Source organism: Carcharodon carcharias, chromosome 8 (assembly GCF_017639515.1).
Source record: "Carcharodon carcharias isolate sCarCar2 chromosome 8, sCarCar2.pri, whole genome shotgun sequence".
In the NCBI taxonomy this organism is placed as follows: domain Eukaryota; kingdom Metazoa; phylum Chordata; class Chondrichthyes; order Lamniformes; family Lamnidae; genus Carcharodon; species Carcharodon carcharias.
In genome coordinates this window covers 12,186,616-12,201,264 of record NC_054474.1, presented here as the reverse complement: position 1 = coordinate 12,201,264, position 14,649 = coordinate 12,186,616, and the positions used below count along the sequence as shown (strand labels likewise).

At 46.2% G+C, this 14,649-nt stretch overlaps 2 protein-coding genes across 2 annotated transcripts; both read left to right on the top strand.

The window, feature by feature from the left end:
* Nucleotides 1-740: 740 nt before the first annotated feature.
* LOC121280992 (SLC35A4 upstream open reading frame protein) lies at nucleotides 741-7,239 on the top strand. Its single transcript, XM_041193518.1, has 3 exons — nucleotides 741-832; nucleotides 5,631-5,729; nucleotides 6,833-7,239. The coding sequence occupies exons 1-3, from the start codon at nucleotides 818-820 to the stop codon at nucleotides 7,028-7,030; spliced, it is 312 nt and encodes a 103-aa protein (XP_041049452.1). The 5' UTR covers nucleotides 741-817; the 3' UTR covers nucleotides 7,031-7,239.
* A 108-nt stretch (nucleotides 7,240-7,347) lies between these two features.
* On the top strand, nucleotides 7,348-14,060 carry slc35a4 (solute carrier family 35 member A4). Its single transcript, XM_041193517.1, has one exon. The coding sequence runs from the start codon at nucleotides 7,360-7,362 to the stop codon at nucleotides 8,335-8,337; it is 978 nt and encodes a 325-aa protein (XP_041049451.1). The 5' UTR covers nucleotides 7,348-7,359; the 3' UTR covers nucleotides 8,338-14,060.
* The last annotated feature ends 589 nt before the right edge of the window (nucleotides 14,061-14,649 follow it).

The window sequence follows — 14,649 nt, the reverse complement described above, 5'->3', positions numbered from 1 at the left end:
CTTGGGCTTTATGAACAGAGGCATTTTGTACAACAAGAAAGTTATACTGAACCTTTGTAAAGCTCTGGTTAGGCCACAACTAGAATATAGTGTCCAGTTCTGGTCACCACACTTTAGGAAGTATGTGAGGGTCCTTGACAGGTACAGAGAGGGTGCGGAGAACCAGAATGGTTCCAGGGTTGGGGAATTTTAGTGACAAGATTGGGTTGGAGAAGTTGGGGTTGCTCTCCTTGGAGAAAAGGAGATTGCGAGGAGATTTAATAGAGGTGTACAAGATAACAGCAGCATGAGATAAGGTAGACAAAGAAAAACTGTTTCAATTAGTTTATGATACAAGGACGAGGGGACACATGAGGATGGAGGGGGAGGGAATGTAAGGGAGAACTTTTTACGCAGTGAGTGGTAAGAACCTAGAACTCACTGCCCATGAGGGTGGAATCAGAGACAATGAATGATTTCAATTGACTAGGCACTTGAGGGAAGTAAACTTGCAGGGACAGAGCGTGGAATGAGATTGACTGGACTGCTCCTTGGAGAGCTGGCATGGACCCGATGGGCTGATTGGCCTCCTTCTGTGCCGTAATGGTTCCATGAGTTTAACTCTCAAGCTTTCACTCAGCGTTCAGAATGAATCATTCAGTGTGGGGGAGGAGGTGTTAGCTCCAGGTTCTACCAGGAGGGGGCAGCTTTGGCAATCTCCCAGTTGGAGTTCCACACCGCCCTCCAGCGGCAGCGTCGCAACCTGACCGGCTGCCGGACACCGCGCGTGCGCAGCCATCAGGCAGCGGGAAGAGCGGAGTGCGCAGGCGCGGGTAAGATGGCGGATGACAAGGTCAGTGCGCCGGCTGCGGGGAGGGTTCGGGGGCTATGGGGGGCTATGGGGGGGCGGGGGCGGTCTGAGAGCAGAGGCCTTCACTCCCCCCCTCCCCGGGTGGGAGGGGTGAACATTGGTATTAGTTTGAATGTGAATTGTTCCCGTTGATGTTTTTCGCTTGTGCGGCCCAGTTGGGCCCGATTAGAGCGGAAGAAGGTTAGAGGAGGGGAACATAAGTGGGGATGGGGGGGTGGGGGTGGGGTGTGCTGGGCAGGGCAAGGAGTGGGGGAGTGGCTGGGTGGGGTTGGGGGGGAGGCTGGGCTGAGTGGGGATGGGGCGGGGATGGGGGGTGGGGGGATGGGGCGGGGATGGGGGGTGGGGGGATGGGGCGGGGATGTGGGGGGGGGGTGGGGGATTGGAGGGGGTGGGCAGGGGTTTGCGTGGGGGAGGGGAATGAGAGGGCTTTGGTGGGGAATATGTCGAGGTGGGGTGGAGAGAGGGAGATGGGCAGGGGACTGGGTGGGGCGGGGAGGAGGTGAGGGATTGTGTTGGGAGGTGAGGGGATGGGAAGTTGGTGGGGAGGGGGTGCATATGGCAGAGATTGGGAAATTGGGGGGGGGGGGAGATGCAGGAAGGGAAGGGGGTAATGTAATATGGCAGAGGTTGGGGATTTGGGGGAAGGGAAGGGGCTTGGGTGAAGTTGATGGGAGTTAGAGAGTGCGGGGAGGTGGGTTTGGAGGGAGGGGGTGGGTGAGAAGTTGTGGGGCATAAAGAGGGTGGGGCTGTAAAGTGATGTGGGGGGCTTAAAGGAATGGGGTGAGGGGGAAGGGGTAGTGGGGGCATCAAGGGGTGTGGGGTGAGGGGCCCAGGGGATATAAAGTGGGGTGGGTGTGGAGCAGCGTAAAGCGGTGCAGCGATTTAAGGGGGTGGTTTGCGAGATGGGGAGAAATTTTTTCACTCAGAGGGTTTAGAGTCTTTGAAACTCTCTTCCTCAAAAGGCAGTGGAAACAGAGTCTTTGAATATTTTTAAGACAGAGCTAGATAGATTCTTGTTTAAGTGGGTGAAAGGTTATCAGGGGTAGGCAGGAATGTGGGGTTGAGGTTACAGTTAGATCAGCCGTGATCTTGTTGAATGGCAGAGCGGGCTCGAGGGGCTGAGTGGCCTACTCCTCCTATTTCGTATGTTCATATTAAACAGTGTTAAATATGTGAGTTTTAGCCTTACGGGAAGAGGGTGGTTCTGTTGAGCAGCTTTTAGGCCATTTCGCTCGTTACCTCTCTTTCCGTTATTGGGATGTGTATTGGTTCGCTTTTGTCATTTTTTCTCATCCTCCTATTTTCTCTCTCAAGCTGTTAATTCTGATAATGGCCTTACACATTCAAATCCCTTTCCTGTCATGATCCTATACACGATGCTGCTTGATCTATATGTGCAACTGCACCAACCTATCAGTTATCTTTGACCATCATTGCTGAGATACTGTTCCACAGTGGAGGCTGCATCTGGCACCACACCCCATGTGTGTAAATAAAGAATACTTGTGTTTTACATAGTGTCCTATCATGCTGAGATTACAACACAAGCAGGCTGTTTGACCCAACTACAAATGTACGTACAAATATGGGAACTAGGAGCAGGAGTAGGCCATTCAGCCCCTCAAGCCTGTTCTACCATTTAATAAGATCAAGGCTGATCTGATTGTGGCCTGCACGCCACTTTCCTGTTGGCCCCCCCAATACCCTTTGACTCCCTTATCAATCTGGAATCTATCTAACTCAGCCTTAAAAATATTCAATTACCCAGCCTCCACAGACAATCAACCCTGAGAGCGAGAGAAGTATTCCTCATCCCTGTCTTAAATGGGAGACCCCTTATTTTTAAACTCTGTCCCCTAGTCCTAGTCTCCCCCATAAGGGGAAATATCCTCTCCACATCCACCCTGTCAAGTTCCCTCGGGATCTTATATGTTTCGATAAGATCACCTCTCAATCTTCTCTTTATCAATGGAGACAGAGTCAACCACATTATCGTGGATCTGGAGTCACGTGTAAAGGACATTTGTGAACCAGATTGGTTTTATTGTAATCGATGATCGCTTCATGAGATTAGATTTCAATTCCAGATTTTATTAATTAAATTTAAATTCCACCAGCTGCCCTGGTGGGATTTTAACCTGTGTCTCCAGAATACTAGCCTGGACTTCTGGATTACCACTGTGTTCCCCGAAGAGGTCACGTTTAAATGTCCTAGCTCTAATCTTAAGTTTACTCCCCTTGTTTGGGACTCCTCCCCAACCAGAGTTCTTTCCATTTACTCTCACAACAACTTATATTTTCATAGCCTTTTTTACATAAAGGAATATTCAAAGGTGTTTCACAGAAACATTCTAAAGCAAAGTATGACACTGGGCCACGTAAGGAGATATTTAGTCAGATGACCAAAAGCTTGGTCACAGAGGTAGGTTTTGAGGAGTATTTTAAAGGAGTAAAGCGAGATGGAGGTGTAGGGAGGGAAATCCAGAGCTTGGGGCCTAGGCAACTGAAGACACGGCTACCTGTGGTGGAGCAATTATATTTTGGAGCGCACAAGAGGAGCGCAGATATCTCGGAGGGTTGTGAGGCTGGAGGAGAAAACAGAAGTAGAGAGGGGTGAGGCCATGGAGCGATTTAAAATCAAGACGTTTGACCGGGAGCCATTGCAGGGGTGATAGGGGCATGGGACATCTCGATGAGGTCACCCATCAATCTTATAAGCTCATGGGAACACCTGACAACCTGTCCTTAAAATTTAAACCCTGAAAGTCCCAGTAGTCCTTGGAAATAAATCACTGTTCCTTCACTGTCATTGGGTCAAAATCCTGGAACTCCCTCCCCAACAGCACTGTGGGTGTACCTACACCACATGGACTGCAGCGGTTCAAGAAGGCAGCTCACCACCACCTTCTCAAGGGCAATTGGGTGTTGGCAATAAATGATGGCCTAGCCAGCGATGCCCACATTCCATGAAAAAAAGATGTACCTCACTGTCCAGTGACAGCTCTTCTGTCTCAGCAACATTGTTCAACTCCTGGGAGCTACCCAACCATATTGTCTTGCCTGGTGAACTGTACTCATAACATCAAGTTGAAATTCCATCAAAAACGGGGTATTTGGGCTCAAGCAGTTGGTGTCGGTATTTATCCTCCGTGAGAACAAATCATGCTCCTTTTTAATTAACTGCCCTGTTCCCATATCCTTTCATCCAGACTCGAATATTAACTGACCTGTTTTCTGTCTAAACTACGATCCGTGAAACTGAATTCCACAGCCATGCAACTCTGTTGAAAGAGAGTTTTCTACAATAAAACCTCCTCCGTTTAATCTCTTTGTGGATTGTTGGAAACTATCTGCTCTGTCCCACCCTTTCACGCACTTCAATCATTTCGCCCCGTGACCTGTTTTCTAACAGAAAAGGCCCAGTTGTACTAAAAGCTGCTGCTTAACTTCACACACCCATCACCAGCTGTGTCTCAGCATGTGACCGGCCAGTCGGACTGCAGTGATCCTGTGTTCACTTACTGATACCACCGTGCTTTGTTTTTCCCTTTTATTCTTCCATGGGATGTGGGCTTCGCTGGCAAGGCCAGCATTTGTTACCCATCCCTAATTGCCCTTGAACCGAGTGGCTCGCTAGGCCATTTCAGAGGGCAGTTAAGAGTCAGCCATGTTGCTGTGGGCCTGGAGTCACATGCATGTCAGAACGGGTAAAGATGGTAGATCTCCTTCCCTAAAGGGGCATTAGTGAACCACTTGCGTTTTTACAGCAATCAGAGATTATTGTCACCATTACTGGGATTGGCTTTATGTTCCAGATTTATTAATTGAATTTAAATTCCACCAGCTGCCGTAATGGGATTTGAACTCATGTCCCCAGAGCATTCACCTGGGCCTCTGGATTACTCATCCAATGACATTGCCACTATGTTCTCGTCTTACCCTAAAGTGTGTTAAATCAGCTTCTTACCAACATCACCAATAGGTCAAGTTCCCCAGTGCAATTAATTTTAGAGTCATTGAGTTTTACAGCATGGAAAGAGCCCATCATGTCCACGCCAGTCATCAAGCCCCTATCTACTCTAATCTCATTTTCTAGCATCTGACCTGTAGCCCTGTATGCTATGGTATTTCAAGTGTTCATCTAAATACTTCATAAATGTTGTGAGGGTTCCCACCTCTACCACCCTTTCAGGCAGTGAGTTCCAGATACTCCCCACTCTCTGGGTGAAAAAAAAATTCCTCAAACCCCCTCTAAACCTTCTGCCCCTTACCTTAAATCTATGCCCCCGATTATTGACCCCTCCACTAAAGGGAAAAGTTTCTTCCTATCTATGCCCCTCATAACTTTGTACACCTCAGTCTGGTCCCCCCCTTAAGCCTTCTCTGCTCTAACAAAAACAACCCCAGCCTATCTAGCCTCTCTTCATAGCTGAAAAACCCCAGCCCAAGGAACATCCTGGGGAACCTCCTTTGCACCCTCTCCAGTGCAATCACATCCTTCCTATGGTTTGGCGACCAGAACTGCGCACACTACTGCAGATGTGGCAAATTTTGTTAAATCTCAGTTTGTGCTGCTGTAAGTGCCTGTCTTCTGCTTTACCCTCTGTGTAACATCCACGAATAGATGAGCAGCAGCGGATAATGGTGCCTGAAATCCTGGTTTCCTACCACTCCCCTCCCCCACCACCACTTTGGAAACTTAAATAAGGGTTTGCTGCAGTTTGTCTTTTACATTCTCACTGGGTCTCTTTCCAATAACATTGAGATATTCTTGTTGCAGGATACCCTGGGCAAGCTGAAGGATCTTGCGCAGCTGAAGGGTCAACTGGAGAGCATCCAGCGGAGGGTGGAGGAGGAGGTCCAAATGGGATTGCCCAATGTGAGTATCAGAAGCACTGCAGTGAAGTTAAAAAATCCTTTTAAGCCTCATGTGGACAGCTCAAAGAGCGTCTTGTTCACAGCTGCTGATTAACAAGCAGCGATTAAACTTAATTATGTGTCACCTAGCAGTTTATCCTTAAAACAGATGAAATTGAACACACAAACATGTAAAGAGATCCACTTTTGGAGGAAGGATGGGGAGTGACAATCTGAACTAAGTGATAGAATTGTAAAGGGGGTGGAGGAACAGAGAAGCTTAGGGTTGTATGTACACAAATCTTTAAAGATGGTACAATGTGTTGGGAAGGCTGTTTTTTAAAAAAAAGCATGAGATCCATGGCTTTAATAATGATGCAGGGTACAAAAACAAGGAGGCTTTACTGAACCTCTATAAATCACAGGTCAGGCCTCAACTGAAGTATTGTGTCCCGTTTTGCACATCACTCTTTAGGAAAGAGTCAAGGGGGTGGAGGAGAGATTTACCAGAACAGTTCCAGAGATGAGTAACTTCAGTTGTGGGGAGATACTGAAGAAGCTGTGGCTTGTTCTCATTAGAGCAGAAGAGTTTAAGGAGTAAAGGTGTTCAAAGTCATAAATGGCTTTGATAGAGTAAATAAGGAGAAACTGTTTCCAGTGTTGGAAGAGTCAGTAACTAGAGGAGCCCAGGGATCCTGGAGGGTTGTAGGGAAGGAGGTTGCTGCAGAGGCAGGGAGGGTGAGGCCCTGGAGGTGTTTGTAAACAAGGTTGAGAATTTTTAAATGGAGGCTTCCCAGGAGTCAGTGTAGGTCAGCAAGCACGAGTGAAGTGTAAATGAGATTTGGTGTGAGCTTGGTTATGGACAGCAGGTTTTTGCAGGAGCTGTAGTTTACAGAGGTTACAGTGAGAGAATTGGAACAGCTGTTGTAGAAATGATAAACAGCATGGATGACGGTTCCAACAGCAGTTAAGTTGAGGCGGGCAGAGCTGGGTAATGTTACACAGATGGAAGTAGCTGTTCCTGGTGATGGAGCGGGTTTGGAGTCAGAAGCTCAGCTTGGGGTCAAGTGCAAGACCAGACTTTGGTAAACCACTAAACCTGATTTGAATTTGCTCCTGTTCCAGGGTGGCTCCCTGTTGGCTTCTCCGTTCCTGAAGGGATTCCTGGCAGGATACGTTGTGGCAAAACTGCGAGCCTCCGCCGTCCTGGGCGTGCTGGTGGGGACAGCCACCGGGATTTATGCAGCCCAAAACTACAACATCCCCAATGTAGAAAACACAATCAAAGATTACCTGAACTCAATGAAGAAAGGACCAAAATAAGGGACGTTTTCCCCGTTGCCGCAGTCTGGGAGCCAGCTGGCTCTGTCCCAAGTGTCAGGGACGGGGGAATCGCTGGACAATCGAACACAAGCTTGGAACATAACTGACCTTTGATATTATCGGTGTAAACAACTTACTGTAACTTGACTGGCTGTAGCTTGAAGCTTTCAATGAATCTGACTGAAAGACGGGTGCTTGTGAATGCACAATTGCCGCCTTGCTTCTCTGTCCACCCCCATCGCCTTTTTCCTGGCCTTGCAACCAATCCGTCGACATTTGCTTCTTTAGCGTAAACGAGCTTAGTTTTGGTGCGCTGCTTCAGAAAAGAAATGGATGCTGTAGAAGACTCCGGTACTTTCGGCTTGCCCCCTGCGAAGGCTCAGATGAGGGGTCGGTTCAGCTGGGGTCTCGTGCTGCTGCTCTCCGTGCTGGCGTATGGCTCGCACGCCCCCTTGATCGGCCTGTGCAAGGTGGATGGGAGGGTTCCCTTCAGCTCCTCCTCCGTCGTGGTTCTGGTTGAGCTGGCAAAACTGGTTGTGTCGTCCGTGTTACTCCTGGCCTGTGACCGCAGCTCGCTCGCCAGCAGCGGCGCCATCTCTGTGCGCTCAGCCCTCCCTTTCGCTGTGCCCGCCTCCCTTTACGCCATCAACAACAACCTGGTCGTCCACATGCAGCACCACATGGACCCCGTGACCTTCCAGGTGCTGAGCAACCTCAAGATTGCTGCCACTGCCTCTGCCCTCAGCCTCCTGCTGCGCCAGCGGCTGCCCGCGCGCAAATGGCTGGCACTCTTCCTGCTGATGATAGCTGGGGCATGCCATGCCGGTGCTCTGCGTGGCCAGCCTGGGGACGTGGAGCCAGCAGTACATGCCCACCTCTACATCACACCGTGGGGAGCAGTCGCCATCACCGCCTACTGCTCGATATCCGGCCTCTCTGCCGTGTACACCGAGTGGGCTTTGAAGTCACAGCCGCTGCCCCTCAACCTGCAGAACCTGTTCCTGTACACTTTCGGGGTCGCTGTTAATTCCATCACGCACGCAGCCAGCTCCCCTGTAAGCAGCTTCTTTGAGGGATACTCGGCCTGGGTGGCTGTGATAATTGCCACCCAGGCTCTGAATGGGCTGCTGATGTCTATCGTCATGAAGTACAACAACAACATCACCAGACTATTTATAATTTCCTGCTCCATGTTGGTTAACGCAATCCTTTCTGTCCTCTTGTTTAACCTCCAGCTCACCCCTTTATTCATTGTAGCAGTGGGGCTAATCTGTACAGCTATTCATCTCTACTATCGAGTTAGGTAATACTGACTAATAGGGTCATGGTTTTTGTTTGGGTTCGGTTTGTCTGCTCCCTACCTCACCTCCATTTGATGTTTCTTGATTTGCAGAATACCTTTTGTGTTAGGTTTTCTGAACTCTGGCCCCAACCTGATTCAGTCTACCTCGCCTTCTAGGGCCCTCTGTTAATGTCACTGAAGTGAGGATGGGAATAGCGGTGCAGTTGCTTCCAGGATCGGGCTGATATACCCCATAATGTCTTAAACTGAACACTGTACAGGATACGTGTTGGGAAACCTCAAACCCAACCAATCAGGTAGCTGCATTATTGCTGCTATTCACATTCTTATTGCTGTGGCTCTGGTTACAACTTCTTAATTTTCTTCATCTCTCTTCCGCTCTCTGCTAGAGAGGGTTACCAGCCCTCCAGGATTGGCCTGCAGCCTCTGGGAGTTATAAATGTTCACATCCAAAATGTCGTGAAAGATCCAGGTGACAAAATCCCAAAACGCTGACCATCACCGTGGTAAACAGGAGTTCCCAAATCTAGTTGTACGTTACCCTGGAGGTTTCATCATGTCCTCCCCCATATAAACCACTCCCCCACCTGCCATTGGTCACCCAGCACATCCATCCTCACAGCCCCACCTTCCACCGCCAATTGGCAGGTGAACAGATTAATCTCCAAGGCAGCGTTGCAATTTAACAAAAGGAAACTCAGGTGCATTCTGTAAACTAGAACCTTTACCCCCTTCATTTTCTTTAAATGTTTTTGTCATTTTACTTGGCCCCAGGAATCATCCAATCAGGTGGCAGGGAATCTGTTCGCTTTCCAATTAGCAGTGGAAGGCAGGGCTTCGCGAGGATGAACATGTTGGGCAGACAGTGGTGGGTCAGGAGTGGCTAGAGGTGGGAGATATGAAGAAATCACATAGGTAATGCACAACTGGAGTTGCCAACTCCTGTTTACTATGGCGGTGATGTCCAGAATTTTGGGACTCTGTCACCTGGAACTTGCAACAATACTTTGGGGTTGGGGGTAATTTGAGGATCCTTTGAAATTTTCTTGGCTGCTTGAGATGGGTTTGAAGTAACCATACAGTTGGCTAAAAAGGGAGGGAAAGTCTAGGGTTAGTTCAAGTTGTGTATCCTATTTTGCTTTAAGTTTTGACCTCTGAGCCCGGCCAACTCCAGTCTTCCCTCTCTCGAAGCCACAAACATAAATCTGATTTTCCTCAGTGTAATGGAGGCTGTGCAACTTTAAGCTGCCGTTAGAGATAATCCTGGGGAGCCAGACTGCCGGTTGGGTTTTCTGCAGTCTGAAAACTGAAGCAAGGGAAAACTTAAGCAAAACTCCCTGAACTTTCCTTTTGTCTTTTTAATAATTATCTCACTGGACAAGAAAACAATATCTATCCTCCTAGGAATAGGCCATTCAGCCCTTCAAGCCTACTCCAACCCCATTTATCCATCTTTGCTTCTTATCCCTTGATCTCCTAACCTAATAACATAAATGGGTCTCAGTGTGGAAATCTCTAATTCCTGGCTTTAGGGCGAGAGAGTTCCAGATTTCTATTACCCTTTGTATGGTGAAAGCGCTTCCAGATTTCTCTCTTGAACAGCTTGAGTCTAATTTTAATGTTACACCATGTCCTTTTGAAATAATTTTTTCTCATGTTAACTTCAAATCTCAGCTTTAGCTTCAGCTTTCTGGAGTTTCTCTTCTCTCTCTAACTCATTTCAGTGTGCTGAATGTCAATATCTGAAGCTGTCTTTGTCTCCCTGTTGCCCATCAGAGGTATCCACTGAATGATAGCTGACAGTCTGAAGTGTAGCGTTGTAAGAGGGGGGTTGATCACAGCACTTATGGGCTAGTGCCTTTCCTAGAAATCATTGCTCTTCAATTTCAGCACTGACTATCAGGCTGACCAACTGAAAACAGGAGTAAAGCTGGAATGGTGCAGTAAACAAGTTAGCACCTGGAAGAGGAAAGGCAATTTAACATCTTTAGCATAATCTTTCAACATGTTGAGCTTACCTCCAGAAACCTGTTCTGCCCTATACACCTGTAACAGTGTGAATGCTTGACTAATCCATTCCTTATTCAACCTTTGCTACTTTCCAACTTGTCCTTTAACAATTGATTTATTGTTGGGATGGAGTTCCATTGACGTCAGTCATATCTCAAGTACCTAGCCCAAGTACAATCAGCTGCTTAACCACAGGTGGCATCACACCTGATCTGGTCAGACTATCCACCTGTGCTTCCTGGGTAGAAGTGGTGAAGACTCCTTCTCCTCCAGCACTCAGTCCTTGAAATTCAAGGCACCAAGTAACTTTGCAGAACAACTCCTGTCAAGATGAACCAGGCATTGTTTCAAAGACTTCCTTATCTTTGTGGCTCCCCTTGTTAGCCATGGTGTTGCCTGGTTCAACTTCTCATCAATGGTGGCATCCTCACCCCCAGTTGAAGAGACTTGGGTGATGGTGATGTTGCACTGATCAGGTGGTAGTGGGCGGGCTTTCTCTTTGTCATTGAGGGGCAACTGTCCAATTTCGGTCCTGATGAAGGTCAATGCCTGAAACAATGGCACATATGCTTGCTGGCCACGTTCCAGTGATTATCCAGCAGGTTTAGGGCAGATAGGTTGGAAGTGTGCCTGTATCTTCTTTTCCTGGGAGAAGGGGCTTCCCAATGTCCTGCCTGCAAGCTAGGGACATTCAGATGTCACTGGAAGTTTATCACTGTTCCAACACATACAGGAGCCGTGACGAGCAGTACCCTTCCCCTGTACCTCACCCCTTGATGGGTTGGCTGCCCCTTCCCCCCCATCCTGACTAGCAATTGGAGAGCCCAATTCCTATAGTGACTCCAGGAGGGCATCAGTTGAGTAGGCAAATGGTCTTCAGGTGTCCCCATGATTAGTTTCCCGACTAACACTAAAGCCTCCCCATGGAGAATAACCACTTGGTTAGGTTACTTGCTGGACGCTCCCTCGTGTCTCACACCAGCTGTCCTGTGATCCCTCGTATCAGATTACCAGAGGGCTGCTTGCACCCATGAATCTGTTGTCCTTCAAGAAGAAAATAAACTAAAACAAAATCCCTCCCTTATTTTTAAGGTGCCAACCGACTTGGGCATTTCAGCATTTTGTTTTCTATGTTGCCAAGAGATTATTCCAAGGCACAGCCTCTCTCTGTTAACATCATTGTTAACTATGGGTTGTGAGCTATAACACTTCAAAAATGAATGCATCTGGAGTGATCTTGCCATGTTTACATATAATAGATGAACTTGCTCAAAATTTCCCTAATTCATTGTGTACTTTTTTGCAATGGCGCAATATAACCATTTAAAAGTATGCAAATATTGTGCACATAAGAATGGTGCATTGTATTAGTGAGCATTAGAAATGTAGAGAAAATATTTATGTTTCTTTTCCGAATAGAAAATCATTATTTTAAAAGCTATTTCACTGTTCAGGGTTAAATGCCTGTCTTAACCCTGTAATGGCTGTAGCTGCAGCTGCTTTACCCTTTTAAAGGCAGCAGCACTGGATGCTGAGGCCCTTATAAAGGCTTTAGCTGTGGTTTCTTATACCAAAAACACAATAATGTACATGTATCAATGCATGCCTTATATCTAATTTTCTCATTCATGCGCTGGAAATTTAGAATTGTAAGTCGCTGAGGTGGTGTGACGAGTTTAGATGTGCCCTTTCACGTCGGGAGCTCCGGTCAAATGCTGCTCACATTACAGTGGCCTCTTGTCTGATCAACTGAAGGGATTCTGCAGTTTCCAGACAGGCCCCTCAAAATGGTGAGCTTACAGTGACAGTGTTGCTCTTGGAAGAAACTGCAGGGCAGTATCTGTGGGAGGAATTCACATCTATGCTCCCCTGGAGGAAGTGGTGGGACTGAGAAACCTTTATTCCGTATCTAATCACACCATACAGGACTTGGGGAATAATGGGCGACCAAAGTTGAAACCATTGTATTGCACAGCTCTTAAACACCCTGTGCCTTTCCTCCAGAATTCACCAAAAATAAATACAAGGGTACTTTTTTTTTAATGTCTTACTTTTTTTTTTGGTATATTTTATCTGGGTTTCTTGGAGACCAGTTTCAGGTTTTTCATAAGCTTTGCACATTTTGATTTTTTCTTTTAGGTCCAGTTGTTGTAGAAACTGGAGTTTGCAGTCCAACTGTTGAAATCTAAAGCGGGCAAGGCATTGTGATTAATGCGAAGAGATTCCTTTTCTATACCCCCCTCTTTTTGCCAACAGTGCTATGCTTGAGAAGAGGGCAAATATTTGTTTACTCACTGAAGGCCAGTGAGAAAGTTTTGTTGAGAATCACAACCTTAAGCAGAGGCTTCCTTGAGGGTCACATTAGAGAACCACAATGAATTAATATGAATATATATATTTAATTAAATGACACCCACTTCGCCTTCCTAAACCCCAGTTCAGGAATGTCCCAGAGATGGGAACAAACACCCAAAGAAACTAGTAAAGCAGCAGATCTGCTGAGAGCTGCTGATGAAAGGGAGAATGAATAAGATTGTCCCACCCCATGGGCCTTAATTGAGTACCATTATTGTAGATGAGATAAATTCATGTCTTGTCATCAATCCAACTGCTTTGGGCACAGAAAATGGTATCTAATTAACTTCACAACCCAGACCTAACTGCTTTGAAAATATATTCTTGAGAACAAATGTCTGCTTTCCGTGGCTGCAAATGTCATAGACTGGCCCAGAATTTCCTGAAGACTTGCACCAATGCAATGCTGATTTAGAAGATGGAGGAAATTTGGGTCTAAGTGACTTCAATGTTTATGCTGCATCTAAATTTCCCCCTGTTTTAAGCTGATTGTTCGAAACCTCGCTTATTAAAATAGCCCCGTGCGAAAATACAGCAAATGTCCTGAATTTCTGCAGGTTTTCAGTGGGCTGTATACCTACGCTTTAAAAGTTTAGATTCAGTGAGACCCTAGATTATGTTTCAGGTTTTAATGACAATTTTCTCCAGTTTTTAAAAAAATAAATTTCCTCAGAGACCTGCAATAAATTTTGTATACGATGACATTAAAATGACCAGCATTCAGACAATGCACATCTTTCAATTTTTAACACTCCTTTCCATTTGTTTTACCTTTTCGGCTTATTCTACTGAGATGCTCAGGAAATTACACTGTGACCTGTTGACTGGAAAATTAATGCAAATTCAGGCACAGTTACCCAGTTACACTGCTTCAGGAAATTCTTTGCTGTTCAGTGAATATCTAAACTGGTTTGGCACTGAAATCAGGATGCTCTCTGATTTACAAACCCGCTCCCCACCTCCACCACCTTGTTCACAGGAACCACCTTATTACGCAATCAGGACAAGTTATTAGGGTCCAGTTTCCAGCCTTTAGAAATCTGGGTGCTTTTTGTGACCACAATTCATTGCAAAATTAAAGTAACTGGGCAATGAAAGAAAAACTGGAAACACAGAACAGACTGAACTTGGCAAATACAGACTGTCTTGCAATATATTTTCAAACTTTTTTTTCTATTAAAATTTTAACTGACAACAGGCAAACGTCCTGTTTTTAAGAAAAGGAAAGTGCATTGGACCGTTTTATATTTTTTAAAAAAGAAATGTAACTCTGGAATTCTGGAAGATTCTTTGCTATCACCACAATGTATACATAATCAGTATAAGTTATGTTATATAAATTAAAGGTATTTTATAAAGCTATTTTTCAAGACTTGTTCCAGTGTTATTTGTGTAGCGATTCCTGAGTTGTCAGAGGACATCTGAAAGGTTAGTGGATTTGATAATCATAGATTGGTTACAATGCAGGAGGAGTACATTTGGTCCATCATGTTTGTGCCAGCTCTGCAAGGGCAACTGAGTGAATTCTGCTTCCCCACCCTCTCCTCTCAACCCTAAAAATATTTGCTCTTCAGGTGATTATCCCATTTCCTTTTAAAAGCCACAGTTGAATCTGCCTCCACCATACACTCACAGTGCTTTCTAGAACTAACCCATTCATTGCATTAAAAAAAGATTTTCCTCATGTCGCCGTTGTTTCTTTTTGCCAATCACTTTAACTTAGTATCTCCTGGTTCCCAGCCCTTCAGCCTTGGGAACAGTTTCTCCCTATCTACTCTGTTTAGAATTTGAATACCTCTATCAAATCTCTTGTCCGCCCTCTCTAAGGAATGAACATAGTTTCTCCAATCTGTCTCATGTTCCTCGTCCCTGGAATTAATCTCATAAATCTTTTCTGTACCCTCTCTAAAGCCTTTGCCTTCTTCCTAATGTGCAGTACCCAGAATTGGAT